This window comes from Mytilus edulis, chromosome 3, assembly GCF_963676685.1.
Source record: "Mytilus edulis chromosome 3, xbMytEdul2.2, whole genome shotgun sequence".
NCBI lineage: Eukaryota > Metazoa > Mollusca > Bivalvia > Mytilida > Mytilidae > Mytilus > Mytilus edulis.
In genome coordinates, this window is record NC_092346.1 from 103,112,851 (window position 1) to 103,129,574 (window position 16,724).

At 31.2% G+C, this 16,724-nt stretch overlaps 1 protein-coding gene across 1 annotated transcript in view; it reads left to right on the top strand.

The window, feature by feature from the left end:
• Positions 1 to 16,724, top strand: part of LOC139514694 (inositol 1,4,5-trisphosphate-gated calcium channel ITPR3-like) — a 127,544-nt gene that overhangs the window by 6,550 nt on the left and 104,270 nt on the right. The window contains exons 2-3 of the mRNA XM_071304200.1: positions 1,329 to 1,399; positions 3,992 to 4,116. Of these exons, the coding sequence (XP_071160301.1) occupies positions 1,329 to 1,399; positions 3,992 to 4,116 (196 nt within the window). The remainder of the gene's footprint in view (positions 1 to 1,328; positions 1,400 to 3,991; positions 4,117 to 16,724) is intronic.

The window sequence follows — 16,724 nt, forward strand, 5'->3', positions numbered from 1 at the left end:
ATTTTTCTTCTGTAATAGGGGACTTCGTCCCAATATTACAATACAGTTTCAAAGATGTTATTTTAAAGCATACAATTGTGCTTAAAAAATAGATTTTAATCAGTATAGATCAGTATATAGTTACTGGTAACTGGAGCATCTTCTAGGGGACACACACACTATTGATATTGTTAACTTTCTCTTTAATGAAGTAGAGATACTTTTTTTAAATTGCTTACACATCATCAGTTTTCGTTACAATGAAATCTTACAAGATTTTCCATTTAGTATATCCAGAAGATAGTCTTTTAGAATTGAATTACTGAGTGATGTGTTTAGCATGCCGATATCATTAAGTTTTTGCCAACTTTTGTTCATGTATATATCATTTAGGTGTTAAATAAAGAATTCCATGTTATAATATATCTGGTATGTTACTGTGACATGAACTCGAAATGCCATTTTATCTCATGTTTATTAAAGATTTATTTGGTAAATTACCCTATTTTCAATCAAGTACCCTGTTCTTTTCAAAACTTAGCTAGAACGCTTCTAAGTTTACTTTAGAAATAAAAAGAAAGTAACCAAGAGATTCTTTTTGACCCTTCACCATTGTTCACATGTATATTCCTTTCAATACTGGAAGGGAAGCTTCCAAAAACTATTTGGAATAAAACTTTTGCAAAGAGTTTGTTATAAATGAATATGCTGATTTTTGTGTAAAACATTAGATATTAAATAAGAAAAAATAAGGAGAAGTGGTATGCTTGCCAATGAGACAACTGTATACCTAGGTTCAAATGAAGTATATGTAGGCAATTATACATGTAGGAAACTGTACAGCCTTCAATAATGAGAAAAATCCAAACGGTATGGTCAGCTTTAAAAGAGGGGGGTATCTGCGCAGAAGATTGCGAATCAAAATTGCCATTTCACGATGGACGAACAATTAAAAATTTCTTGCACATTGATCTTTTTACCAATTTCACAATAAGTGTAAATAATTAACCTTTTCACGGCTGCACATGAAATAAAAATGGCAAAACATGTTACACGAAATAATCCTTTACCACAATCTTAAAAGGCCCTGAAATGTTAAATATAAAACAATTTAATTGAGAAAACTATAGGTAATATAAACAGCCTTATGTAAAACAAAAACAAGTTACAAAAAAGAAATATGACAAAAATTAATCAACAACAACCACTGAGCTACAGGCTTCTGACTTGAGACAGGCACACAAATAATGTGTCAGGATTAGAATAGATAGACTGGCTCACAGCATTGTTTTTTTTGTTTTATTCCATCTGATTGTAAGCATTTAACATTTTTTTATTGTCTGTTTCAGCTCTGTACACAATGAAGTTGCTGTTGGGTGTAGACAGGACAGAGTCAAACCAGATATAAAAGACCAACACAGTATGTTATTCTATATCACTATAGTACACACATATTGGTTACACTATAGTACACACATATTGGTTACACTAGTATAGTACACACATATTGGTTATAACATTGTGTGTTCTATGGTTTACATCATACATGTTCTATAATATATAGTAAAACAAATGAATTGTATCTCTGTCTCAAAATGTGCATATTGCATTAGATATAGCTAATAAAAAATAACAAATATGCATATTAAAAAGCTAATGACAACTACAGAAACTCTAATAATTTTTGTCTATTTGAATTTGTCCTTTTGTAGTCTGAATAAAATCGAGAATGGAAATGGGGAATGTGTCAAAGAGACAACAACCCGACCAAATAAAAAAACAACAGCAGAGGGTCACCAACAGGTCTTCAATGTAGCGAGAAATTCCCGCACCCGGCGGCGTCCCTCAGCTGGCCCCTAAACAAATATATACTAGTCCAGTGATAATGAACGCCATACTAATTTCCAAATTGTACACAAGAAACTAAAATTAAAATAATACAAGACTAACAAAGGCCAGAGGCTCCTGACTTGGGACAGGCGCAAAAATGCGGCGGGGTTAAACATGTTTGTGAGATCTCAACCCTCCCCCTATACCTCTAACCAATGTAGAAAAGTAAACGTTTGCTAAAAATATTGATACATAACTTTTTGGGGGAGCTGAGTTGACCTATGTCTATATGATGCAATGATGCATGCACATTTGAAGAAAAATAAAATACAAATATTTTTTTTTTTATAAAAATGCTAAGTATCTAGTCATTGAAATTAATGATGTTTGTCACACCAACTTTGAACTTCCTGTAATGTTATGTAACCCGTTTGGTAAAAGCTTAAAGGTTAGAATCCCCATTCCTCAAACATTTGGATCACTACTACTTTCAATGATTTGCCATAACAATATATTCAATTTTGGTTTAATATAATTTGTTTTCCATTATCAAATAGCATTGTTGATTCTTGTTGAATAATTGTACAATGTATTTCAAGAACTGATCTGTTGTTGATAATAGAAAAGATTTCCATTATTATTTGTTAACATAATTAACCAAATAGATTTTAAATTCCGTACATGAAAAAACATTGACTTAATATTTTAATAGGAGCGGTTTAAAAGGGCATTTACTCTATACTGGAATAATAACAGGTCAATGTTTTCAATGGCAACAAGAAAATGAAGGACAAATATCATGTAAACATACATAAACAGGTGAAATTCAAGATATACGATCAAATTGAAAAATATTTATTTGTAGGACTTAATAAGGATTGAAAGAAAATTAAAGAAAAGGAAAAGTGGTTCCATAATTAGTATTCAACGTTTTTTTTTTTTCATACCCCGCTATAAAGAAATTAGGGTATACTGATTAACCTCTGTCTGTTTGTCAGTCCGTCCGTCTCATGAATATTTTCGTCGCATCTTTCTCAGGAACTGCATTTTTAGGATTTTGAAATTTGGTTTCATGGTTTATATAAGTCAGCTATACTGTGTAATGTGTTTTCAATTCATCACTCCACAACTTACTTGATAGGGGTATCATGAGTGAGCAGTAGCTTGCAATTTCACTTGTTTTTATGCCCTCGTTGTAGTGGAGGGGCATTAAGTTTTCCCCCTAAAAAATCAGATCAAGTACAAATTTGTGTAGGGTCACTTTTACTGTTCTTCAGTTATGTCCCTTTTTAAAAGAGGGACGAAAGATACCAGAGGGGTAGTCAAACTCATAGATTGAAAAGAAACTGATATTTGCATATCATATAAATTATAACTTGATATGATATGCAAAGTGGGCATCATCTGTCTCCCATGGACACCTTACTTTGCCCATTTATTTTTTATTAATTTGGAAGTGTACATGTAAAGCCTTTGCAACATTTGCATAAAGTAAATTCAGGTTGAATTTTTGTGATAATTGAAGTGTTGTGTTAGTTATATTGATCTGGGAATCAAGAAGGAGCCATTAACTAAACCTATTTCTGACTTTGATTATTTGATCTATTATTTAATCAATGTAATATTTATATTTTCTCATCAAATTAAATGTTATGAAATATTACACGCTTGTTGACAGGTAAAAAGGGTAATAGCCACTTCATTGTCCATGAGATCCCAACTATTGTTTGAAGTAAAGCAGAAGGGACAACAAGCTTGTTTTATCCCTCATTACCAGTCATAAACTTTATTACATTGATCAAGACAAATTATCTTAAAAAAGAATGTAAAAAGAAATCTTAATACACCATTTAGCAATGATATCCATAATGCCACTTTGTGATGAATAATATTCATAATATATTTTGTACCACTTTGAAATGTGGCAGCCACCATATGGCATAAATTTTTATTTAAGAAATTTTTGATTTTTAAATTTTATCTTGAAAACCTGTATATAAATGCACAAAAATTGATAAATATTTCAATTTACCATCACTGGATGCCACATACTTTTCTTGGAATGTTATTATTAAACACAGTAAATATTAACCTACCCGGTATGCATAGTTTTTCTCAGCATACATATATATGAATATCTTTATGATTGTGGATACATTTTCTTTTTTCTTTTCTATTTCAGTTATATCATTCACACTACGTGTAGCAAATCGATACAAATTAAATAAGAAGTTCAACAAACAGCAGACAAAGTTGGAAGCAGAACCGGAAAATATTTTATTACGTACACAAGTGGCACATGCTAAGGTAAAGTTTATTAAGAACCATAATTGGTATCCAAGAAGGAATGTTAGAACCAAAATGAATGTGCTTATTTTGTGACAATTATTTTTATCAGGCATCATATTTACAATAAACCCAGTATTTTAAAAGATCACGACATGGTCTTGTGATCTAGCAATATAATAGACTATTGTGATGTTACCAACTTTTTACATAGGAGTATAAAATTTTTGACAGGTTAGCTACTCTGTGGTAGGACATTTTTGTTAAGGAAGAGCAATTAAAAGAAGTAAAATGAAGCTTATAAAGTGTAATAATTTAAAAACTGTTTTCAAACCATCAACATATATTAATGGGTAACCTTTGATATCAATGAAAGACTGATTATCTCATCTCTGTGCTTGTTGTTGTAGAAAAATAATATTGAAAATTGGGTTTGAATTCTCTATGTGTTGGACTGTAATCTTTATAATTGACTAGGATTATTAGTTTTCTGCCATAGCTTTGTGGTTCTCCATGGGATTCCTGGCTTCCTCTTGTTCGAACCCCTAAAAATAAACTTATTGCAAACCAGGGGACCTTAAACAGGTACCGGTATAAGTATGTTTTACTTTTCAGTAAAAACCATTTAGTCAACTCTATATATATAACAAGGTTGTTTAAATAGTTTTCCAATGTTTATTATATTAAAATCAAATCCATAATACTTAATAGGGTCTTTTTTAGTAGATAAAATTTACTTTTTACACCATTCAAGGGATAATTATCATTATAACAAAATTAAAGTACACATTTGTATGTTGAATGAATCGGATCATATTAATTTTTGTTTATATTATATAATAATTTTCTCAATTTGAATCAACACAGCTATCAAAAGATATGGCTTTCATATTAAAAGGTTTTTTATGATGTTCTCTTAATATTTTCATTCCCTGCAAATACCGATACATTAAAATTTTAAATGTTCACCTTGATAATGAAATGTCAGTATTTTTCATATCCTGTCTGTGTGAACTTTCAATAAAATATCAACTTTTGCATTTCACTTTATTTTGCTTATGACCAATTATACCATATTTACATGAATGCCATCTTCGCTAGCCAAGGGTTACGATCCACTCCCGCTCTCTTCACCCTTGGCGGATTGAGATAATATTTCGGAGACACAAGGTAAGGATTTTTATTGGTTGCAGTAGAAACTCCCTGCATCCAATCAAAAAGCGCCTATAACATGATCACGTGTAAATGTAGAAAGTGTTTGTAAACAATTGCCACGTGTTTATTGTGCAACAAGTCTTTACATCACTAAACATACGACTATATTTAGTGACAACTTGAATGTTTTTAATCAACTAATAGACGTTCCTGTGTATGTTTCATGCACAAATGCATGAATGTTGACGTATATTTTCGTTTCCGGCTTTACCAAGTGGGTAGAATCTAGACGCTACCGTGTTTTTACCTCCAAATTGAAGAGTTCAAGTGCTACTATTGGTCAAGAATAATGTATTGGGAATGGGCGTGACTTTAATCTTCCGATAGATGGCGCAACATTGATATCAAAAATGTTGGCTCAATCTGCCAAGGGTGAAGAGGAGCGGGAGCGGATCGTAACCCTTGGCTAGCGAAGATGCATGAATGCTGGAGAAGCTTCATTGTTTTTTCTCACTATTATGTAATAAACATGATAAATTACATTTCATCAATACAGATTTGTCAATATTTTGAAAATGATTGATGTTTACAGTTCTTGAGCAATTAATTTAAATTTATTCAACAAATATAGCAACCAAAATTGCTGGAGAATCAAGAATACCTTTTGTTGTAAAAGTAATTAACTATAGAATAACAGTTTGTTATCTGTTTTAAAAAAAACATTTGCAGTACTAAAGTACCTACTGATAAAAAGCGTCCTGATTTTTCGCTTTGAAAGTACATTTTAGACTTATAGTATTAAATCTTAAGAGGATTATTTATGAATGACTTCTGTCCAAAATCAGGAATGTTTTTAGTGTTTTTCTCATGGTTACTTTTGTTTGTTTAGTGTCCAGTGGCAACTATTTCATTGTTCTTCTTATGCAATTACTTTTAACTGTTTTTTGTTTCATTTTGAGAATTTGGTGTTGATGGCTAAATGTTGATAGTTTCTTTTAAAGTTTGTAAACTTTTGAAAACATTGGATGAATTAGATCATATTGTACAGACACCTGTATGTTATTAAAGACTGCTATTACTCTGGGAATTAGTTTAACTGTTTTTAAAGTACGAATTATGTTGCAATTCCAGTCTGGTTCAACATTATACAAATGCTTATGTAGGAAGAACAACTGTTTTGCTTAGTAAATTATAAGAGCAGCTTAATCTTTAAGTAATATGTTCTAAGACCAAATTTCTATCCTCCCTTTCAAAAAATATATCAATCTGATCTGTTCTTCCTTTTTTCTTGTTAGGTCACTTTTCAGAACTACCAACTATTTTATTGTTCTCATTTTCATTGCTATACAGAAATTAATAATTGATTAATAAACTATTTATTTTTGTTGGACCTTTCAGATCTATAGTTCAATAGTTACATTGCTCATTCAATATTTAGATAATCAGTTTACTACTATTGTAATTGAAGCACAATGGATTTTGATGGACAATAAATGGTCAACAAAATAGAATGATGATTAATTAGCCATGGCATTAAATCATTATAAACAACCTTGATACTCTCAGTCTCTGTTTTTATAAGAAAGATAAACTTTATAGTTTCTAATCAAACTCTGTCTATTACAGCAGCATGTTTCAACACATAATAGTCGCCATGTAGTATACATATCTATGGTTAAGTTTTTTCCATTTAAAAAAAAATCGAATGGAAATGGAAAGTAAGTTTAAAAATTGTGATCATTGATGGTCATAAATGATCTCATTTGATTGAGAACTTTCATATTGAGATGTATTTTATATTATTTGCATTAGTTTTCAATAAATAGTGACATGAATATTGTTTAGCCTCGAATCATGGGCCACGCAAAAGGTGGAGTTCCAACATTTGTCCCCATTTTAAAGCATTGATCTTCAAACAAATGGTGGAGTTCCTACCCCTGGACCCATAGCCACTGATTGTAGTAAGTTAGTTGGTAAATACAGAAACAAAACCTTCAATCATGACTATGAAAAATGTAGAAATAATTGGTGTTCTGACTTCAAAGACGTACTATAACTGTTTTTGGAAAAAGGACATTGTGAAAACTCCAAAGTTGAGAACTTATGTAAAACTAAAGGCTAATTTTGGAAAAGAAACTTAGGTTAAATTAAATTTGAACAAAAACGGAACAATCTTTCCTAACACAGCTGAGATGTGGAATTCTTGAGACTAGAGACGGGTAGATATAACATCGAGCAACCAAATGAACGCTTATGTAAGTTTTGTAGCAGCAATTCCACGGAGGATGAGTGTCACTTTATTCTCCACTGCTCCTTATGTAATGACTTGAGAGAAAGTACTTTCAATGATATCTTTTCTGGCAATGAACTACTTAATATGACAAACGATGAAAAGATTATCTTTTTGATGACAAATGATTTAATTTTGAATTTTGAATTATTAATTAATTATTTTGAATTTAGCTTAATCTTTTTTTGGAAAATGACGCAGTCATTGTTCCATAACTGCCGACCTGATTTCTCTGCCTACAGCGCTTGGTTTCGTATTTACTAATTTCAATACAAACTGGAGGAATGTGCTTGTGTTATCATTATGCATGAGCATTGTTTAGTAATCAGCCAGGAACCAGTTTACAAACTAACTGGTTTCTGTTTGTATTCCACTACAGTCGAAGAAAGTGTTGTAGTTTGACAGGAACCAGTCCAGAATTTTGTAAACTACAAAACGTAATCGGTTATTATCATTCCGTTTTGGTGTTTCATACCGACTTATATGGTTTGAATAAGCTTAAGACCCTTCAAATAGTTATCAAAAGTACCAGGATTATAATTTTATACGCCAGACGCGCGTTTCGTCTACATAAGACTCATCAGTGACGCTCAGATCAAAATAGTTAAAAAGCCAAACAAATACAAAGTTGAAGAGCATTGAGGACCCAAAATTCCAAAAAGTTGTGCCAAATACGGCTAAGGTAATCTACTCCTGGGGTAAGAAAATCCTTAGTTTTTCGAATAATTCAAAGTTTTGTAAACAGAAAATTTATAAAAATGACCATATAATTGATATTCATGTCAACACCGAAGTGCTGACTACTGGGCTGGTGATACCCTCGGGGACGAAACGTCCACCAGCAGTGGCATCGACCCAGTGGTGTAAATAGTTATCAAAAGTACCAGGATTATAATTTTATACGCCAGACGCGCGTTTCGTCTACATAAGACTCATCAGTGACGCTCAGATCAAAATAGTTAAAAAGCCAAACAAATACAAAGTTGAAGAGCATTGAGGACCCAAAATTCCAAAAAGTTGTGCCAAATACGGCTAAGGTAATCTACTCCTGGGGTAAGAAAATCCTTAGTTTTTCGAATAATTCAAAGTTTTGTAAACAGACATTAATGTGATAGGTATATTAAAGACTGTTTTACAAAAGGATGAAACTGTTTTGCTTTAAAAGTCTTACTATAGTGATATATGTTATGTACGGATTTCCACTCTCACCGGTTAATTTCTTCTTTTACACGTGCTTTTGAAACTTCCTGTTTAAACATCGCAAGTTTTAAAATTGTTTTTGAGTGAATTAAACTTATTTTAACAATCAAGAAGCGTTCGGGAATCATTTCAAGCAGTTTCTTCTTCTCTTTGATGATGGAAAATAGGCTTTCTCAAGAAAATACCGCAAACGATCGCAGAGGAATTGAAACGTACAAGTCAAGTCGGCACCTGGTTAAATTGGCATCTAGTCAAATCGGCACCTATTTGACGTCAATTCGGCTTCCAATAATATTTATTATAATATTTGCTATTCAATTAATTAATAACTGTTACCAAGTACATAGTGAATATTAGGTAAACAACGAGACCAAAGTGAATATGTTGTTGTGTATAAAAGTAAACAACGAAGCTATACACCTTATCGCTATTTGTCCGCCATTGCTGGAAATCACACAGGTTCCCGTAAAATTTTGACGTCATAAAACAAAATGTCTGACGCCACAATGGAAAAGTGATTGTTGTTGACGTCAAAAGTTCAAGCGGACGGGTCAGCCGGGAATAGCGATAAGGTGTATTGTTTTAACCATTAGACAATTATTAAAATTAAATGAAAAACTATGAGTCCCTTTCAATAAATCAAACTTTCATGCCAAATAATTAGCAAATTTAAGGTGGTTTTTTTTTCAGTAATGTTTAAACAGCATTAAACAAACAATCCTGTAAAAGACTTAACTGGTTAAATAATGCATAAAAATATCCAATAAGGCTATTTTATTTTTTTCTGGGACGCCTTCCTAAGACGTTCGTAGGAAGGCTTCCTAAGAAGGCGTCCCAGAAAAAAATTAACATAAGCCTTGTGGTCATAGGAAGGTGTCCCAGAATAAAATTTAAAAAGCCTTGCCAGACGTAATAATTATTTGGACTACTCATATATATCATTAAAAATACACCAAAAAATTCATGTAGTTGAGAAAAATAAATACATTCAAAATGTACATGAACATCCAAAAAAGTGAAAGTTAGTATTAACTCTTTTTGCTTTAAAAATTTACAACTGCATTTAAGTATTGAATGCTTTCTTTTGTAAATTCATTGAGGTGTAAAAGCGTTGACCGAAGTATATTTTGTATGAAGCGCGTAAGCGCTTCATTCTAAAAATGTGCACACGGTCAACGCTTTTGCAACCCTATGAGGTTACAAAAAGAAACATTCAATACTTATAATTACTTTTTTTAGCTAGGATCATGAAAACACGAATTTTATAACTTTTTTATTCAATTCATCTGTGCACTTTATTGTGGGACCACGTGTTATCATGAATGAAAAGTTTTATTGAGTGATGCAATTGCTTGAGGAATAACATGTGATGTGCAGTTAGCCAATCAGAATAAAGTATTATAATGAAACATATATCAAATGTAATTATAACAAAATACATTACGTTGTAAGAGTTATCTCCCCAAACACTGTTTTTCTTGTGGCCACCTCTCCTTCGTAACCGTAAAAGATTTTATTTTACCAAATTGCTCGTTACATATTTAGGATAAGAATATTCGTTTGAACCATAGCTCTATGGGGACTCCATATGAGAGTTATTCCCCCTTTTTCATTTGATTCAAGCGATATGCATTTTCAACTGGTAAACCATAACTGATAGAGACCTAGGGTCTTCATGAGGTCATTGGTACTAAAAATGAAAATGAGGTCAATGTCAAAGGTCAAGGTCATATTATAAATTTTGATTTTGGCTTATTTTCACTTCTTTTCAAATACTGTATGACATTTTGACAAATAATTTTTCATAAATTATTAGTTGCGACATGTCCTTACTTGTATATTTTGGTTGAAAGGCTGCGCATACAATAAAAGGGAGTTTTTGTCCATCTTACATTTAAAATTACGCGTCAAGTGGTAGTACTCATTAACCAAACATATTAAAGACCTAGGATATTTTGATTCAAGGTCCATGGTTTGTGACCTTGAAATTGAGGTCAAGGTCATAGGTTAATAGGACGTCATAAAGCCATAGGAACTAACATTTTAAACTGATTTTTCATATTTCAATATAAAAATAGATCTTTTCTAGTGGAAAGACTTCAATTGTTCTCTGAACAATTTGTTTTTAATTTACATCATATTTTGTGGGAGAAGGGGGTTCAGACTATGTGGTATCAGGTCTGTTTGCGCCCAATACACTTTCGCACCTCGCACGTTCACACCCAAGGTCCGTTCGCACTCTACTCATTCGCGCCCAATTTTAATTCAAATTCAAGTTGAATAATTGGAAAATCATGATTGTTGTTTTAAATTGCTTTGGTGTAAATACTGAATGTATTTTTAGCTTGGTATGAGTAAAACATTGAAGATTTTAAAGGAAAAACACAAAAGATAATTGTTTTTAAGCCCTTTGATCTGAAACAACAAAACAATAAAATATAGGAACCAAAATATAGCAATCCACTATTATAACCAAAACATGATAAAATTTATTCAACACACAGAAAAAAAATAGTCAGAATCTCACTTCATTATGAAAGAGGTCAATGAAACAAAGTATAGCAATACACTAACCAAAACATGATTAAGAGTTATTCAACGCTAAATAAAACGTTGAAAAAATACCACTTTATTTAGAAACGATTATTATTATCTTTAACAATACGCTATCCAAAACATTTATTCAACACAAAAAAAAAATGCTGTCTCACTTTATTTTGAGACAATGACAACAATTATACTTATAAGAAAACACTTGCTTACAGAGTTATTAAACACAAAACCAATTAAGATTAGTTGCGAACATGTAGGGTGTGAAAGTGAAAGGGGGCGAACATGAGTTGGTGCAAACGTGAATGGGCGCGAACGGACCCGGATTCAGCCTATGTACCAGTGAGAAATATAGAAGCCTTTCTACGGTATTTATTTGTACAATTCAGGTAGTCTTGACCTATTCATTTGTCTTAAAAAAAAACCCAGCCAGTTGGCACCTTCACTTCACACACACACATATAAGTATATTAATTATATGCTTACGAGACATGTTGCATTGTTAAACTAATTACGGTATGTGAAAATCAAGACTTGCATAAAAACTATCCCAATATTAGAGACAGTGGCGTCATTTTTCTTCAGAGCTTTCAGCTCTTTGATTCATTATTTTGTTTGAAATTCCTGATTAAAGAATTAAGTTTTATGATTTGAAAGTGACTTATAGACCCAATGGGTCGGGTGTATTTTATTGTGTATGTAATATATTTGTACTTTACTGAACTGTTATTACACATGTCACTATAATAAAAAATTACTAACTTACTTACTTTACAGAAAAAAATGTTTTTTGAATTATTCAGAGAATTTGATTAATTAGGGGAGATAATTCAGATAATTTAATTTTAGATTTTTTAGATTGTACAGTTAATTACCTGTGTGTTGTGTAGATGGACATAAAGTATTGTTTATTAAATATTAAGTATTTTACAAAACTCCTCATAAAAGGGAAAGTTATTTTTTTTATTTATTTTCTGGTACAGTTCCTATTGATTTAATGGCACTGTTACTTAGACAAAAAAATCACCTCCATTAAATTGGAAGAGCTTGATTTCTATAGTGCATCTTTCAACACCTTTCATTAGGAAAGTTCAATTAGTGAAAAGGTTTTAAATCAAAACATTCAGAATTAAAACACAAAAGAGCAATTGACCTAGATTTATTAATATTATGTAAAGAATTGAAGGTATTTAAAAGCATAATACAAGACATGCTTCAAGATACAATCATTTATTGCATATATGTAAGCCCTTTTTTCTTTTAGTAAGCTGTTCAAGCAGGCAAGAAAAATCTCTATCTTGACAAGTCAAATAAGATTTAATATCTTGTATTTCCTATTCTCAATATCAGAATGATACCAGTTATTACCAGTTTGATAAGTTGATTGAATTTGTCTAATTGTGTAATTTTCCACCTTTACCAGGCCATACATTGCACTTCACATAGTTGTAGTACAAAAGTTAAGATTTCAAATTTTTATTATATTTATTGCTACGTTTTAAACCAGATTAAAGCACTTAAATTTATACCACAAAAAAAAAAAAACCCTCCTTCAGGTTTCATTTATAATTTATCCACATAACTAAAACAATTCTACAATTCAAATATTAGAGAATCATTGTCTTTATATTTCTTTTAGTCTGCAGTATGACACTTGGATGATCCTTGCAGATAAAAAGCACATCATGCAGAAATTAACCTAATATGTTCTTTTATTAGTTTTGAAATCTTGTCTTAAATATCCAGAAGCAGAACAGATGAACATATGTTAACACAATTGTTTGGTAATCTATAAAAAATCTAACAAATAGTGTTTTCTCAATGACAGTCCCAAACTTAAAAGCCAAATATTGAGTAAAGACCATGTTTTAGTGTATTGTACTGGTCTGATGTTTTGGATGCAAGTCTCTGTGGAACACAGATTAACTTTGAACACTATGGGGAAAAACATAAAAAAAAACATTTATTTTTCAGAAAACATTGTCATACATTCAAACATACTATCCACACTGATATGTGTCCACACTAAGTCTTGTGAAACATTCAAACACACTATCCACACTGATATGTGTCCACACTTGTTGACATAAATTTTCATAAATTACAAAGTTATTGGTTAATTTATTTGATTTTCATTCTATGTATTTTATATACTGTTTTTTTGTGTGTATTGTATGAATACTTTTAAAAAATTTCAAGGTCCTTTACAAGATTTAAATGCTATTCATAATGCATAGATTATTGGATCAGTAATATATATTTAGGTTAAGTTACCATTGTTGGGTTTTAACTGTTAGGATAAAACATATATCTACATACCAAGGTTGTTTTTGATATTGTGGTAACTCTTATTATGTGTAAACAATGTTTGGTATTGCCATAAGTATTAGATAACTTGTTACATTTTCTTTTTCTCCTTGAAGACAGAAGACCAATGAATCATATTTATAATAAATAAATAAATTCAAAAAGTACTGTAAAGAAAGTAATTTTATAAAAAAAAAACACCTCAGCTTAGATCAACTATAGAAATATTAATTTCAATTTGATTTAGTGTCGAATACCAGTGTGAAATTTTAGTTATCTCTCTTTTCAGAAAAACAAAAGTTGGCAATTATTCAATTATTGAAAAAAAAACTTAAAATACATTAGGAATTTTTTATTTTGAAAATTATAATGTCTTTAAAACACGGTCACCAATGATTTACCAGGATGTTATATAAATTTATCAACAACACAGGGGATTTAACCTAAAAGTTAATATATTACAAAAGCAGGATTTTTTTTTTGCATAAAGATAATTAAAGTATGTGGGAAATATGATGTCAGGAAGATTTTTCAGATATTATGAATATTAAAAGATTTTGCAGTTAAACTTTATTTTTTCTACCAAAATGGAAAAAAAGATAGGCAACATTTTTTTAGTTAGTGCTTGCATGTGCTCTTAGCCTACACATTTTTTGCAAAACACAAAGAAGGGCATCATTATCAGATTGGTTGTTGGTTGCTTAAAGTCTAGTGGCAAATATTTCATGCATGTTCAGGACGAAAACAAATTAACAATAAATATAATAGGTAGGTCTGTCATAATAGAGGCCATTGGGATGATGGGAAATTTAGACTGCCACTGGAAAATGAGGGTATATTGGATAGGGACAGAAATTTTGCCTTGCAACAGGCCACCTACGGACCCCTCAAAGAGTTGCTGCAAGGGTTCTTAAAGTCCTAAGAGCGTGGCACTCTCTTTACAGGAGGCATCGGAATTAACGTCCCCATTCTGACCAGACGTGACTGTGAACTTGATAAATCCCGCACAGCCAAACGGACACCCCACTTGGGCAAGCGTTTTACTGCCGGTCAGGAGAAGACCAAGTGACCATATTTTGTTTTCCCAGTAACCCTTGGAGATCATTATCAGAGTAGAAAAACTATATCAAATGCATTAGTTTACCAAAGTTAAATGGATCTGATTTTTAGACCAACATTAATCAGCTGACACCTTGTTAGAAGGTGGAATCATCTTACAGGCACTATTTTGTCTAGGAATTTCATGGTGCAGCATGCTAGACATTTAAAGTTTGACATCATGAACCCCTATCTGTGATTTATACAGACAATGTATACCATACTTATGATAACCCTTGTCTGATTATTTCTTATAGATTATTTTACAAGTGTTATAATCCCTTGTTTTAAATTTGTCAGATAGATCATCATATGTATGGTTAATTACCTGTGGCCAAATGCTTCGATTTACAAAAGAACTGTCCTATTAAATGAACCTTTTCTTGTATACTTTATATTACTGTTTTACATGAAGTTTACTATTGTCTCCTACCAATATTGTGGCTTATATTGTGCAGTCATTATAATGCAGTTTATGTTTAACACAATATTAAGTTCATATTTGATAAATCAGATTAAAGGTCTTAAAGGGTTAGGATTAATCAGATTAATAAAATTTACATTTGAGTCAATTATTTGAAGAGGTCACTGTGGCTATTCAGTTGTAGGTGTATATGTGATACTTCTTCAGTTCATTTAAGAGCATATCGTGACAAAACTTGGCCATAACTTGATATCTTGAGAAGTTCATTTAATATATTGTGAACATAATAGACAATAAAGAGTACCTGTACATCGCAAAAAAAAACCCACCAAAAAACTTGTCTGTAAGTTAAGCCATGAACAGATCATTTCATATTCTATTTGTAAATAGACAATTTAGACTACCACTATTAAACTTGGCTGTTAGTTAAGCCATGAACAGACCATGAAATGGACTGTATAATCTACCACTTTATTCTAAGTAACACTGTTGATGTAAACCATGAAAAACCATTTGATATACCGTCTGACAATGGACTATATATATAGACTACCATAATATTCAGCTAGATACATCATTGTTGTAAACAAAAGTTCCTAGACGCTGGTCTTCTACAACATCCCTGTTATCTTAAATACATGGAAGATATTACTGTAAATTCAGAAATTATTGCGTGCATTTATTATTATGATTTTGTCATTTTAGACTTAAAAGTGGTTTTAATTTTTACAATTTTTATAGAAAAATCCTGTTAAATTTATATAAAATATTTCAAATTGCAAGTTTAATTATTGCGTCTACAACTCTGTCACATTTATCGCAATAATAAAAACCTAGCAATAATTTCTGAATTTACAGTAGTTAGCTTAATAATTCTACAACTTCAACTTTCCAGAAGAAGTGAAATTGATTTTTGAAATGCTTTTGTGTTTCTATGATGCATCCTTTTGAAAACATTGTATATAGAAATCAGTTTAAAAATTACATTGTGAATAATTTATCCTTTTTTAAACTTTAAAATGGTTTTATATTGATCTATGGAATTGACATTTAATCTTTATTTAATACAGTCATGTAAATAGTTACCATAAAAATACAAAAATAACTTTGGAAAAATAATGTAATTTAAGAAAAATAATACTTTATAGACTCACAACTACTTTCATGAATGTTAGTTAAAAATGTTCAGAGAAACAGCACACCCCATTGGACAACAAACTGAAGTGAATTTCACAGGTACCATTGGTGGATCCATAAATTTTCCTAAAAGGGGGAGGGGGAACCCTAACTGCCTAATAGGGGATCTGCTCCAGTCTTGCCTCAGTTATTTCCTATTTAATCAACCAAATTTTTCCCAAACAAAAAGGGAGGGATGAGGACCTGGCACCCTGCTCTCTAAATCCCCCTATTGATACCAACACAAGCATTTTTTTTAGACAAAACACAAATGACCAAAGAAGCAAAGGCTAGTTTTGTATAACTGACTTAGCAATAATAATACCAGATCTTCAACAATTAACAAAAATAGAAATTAATATTAATTAAGTATTACAAGAGTAACATAAAATCGTTAGAGTTTATCCAGATAAGTCGTAATCATTTATT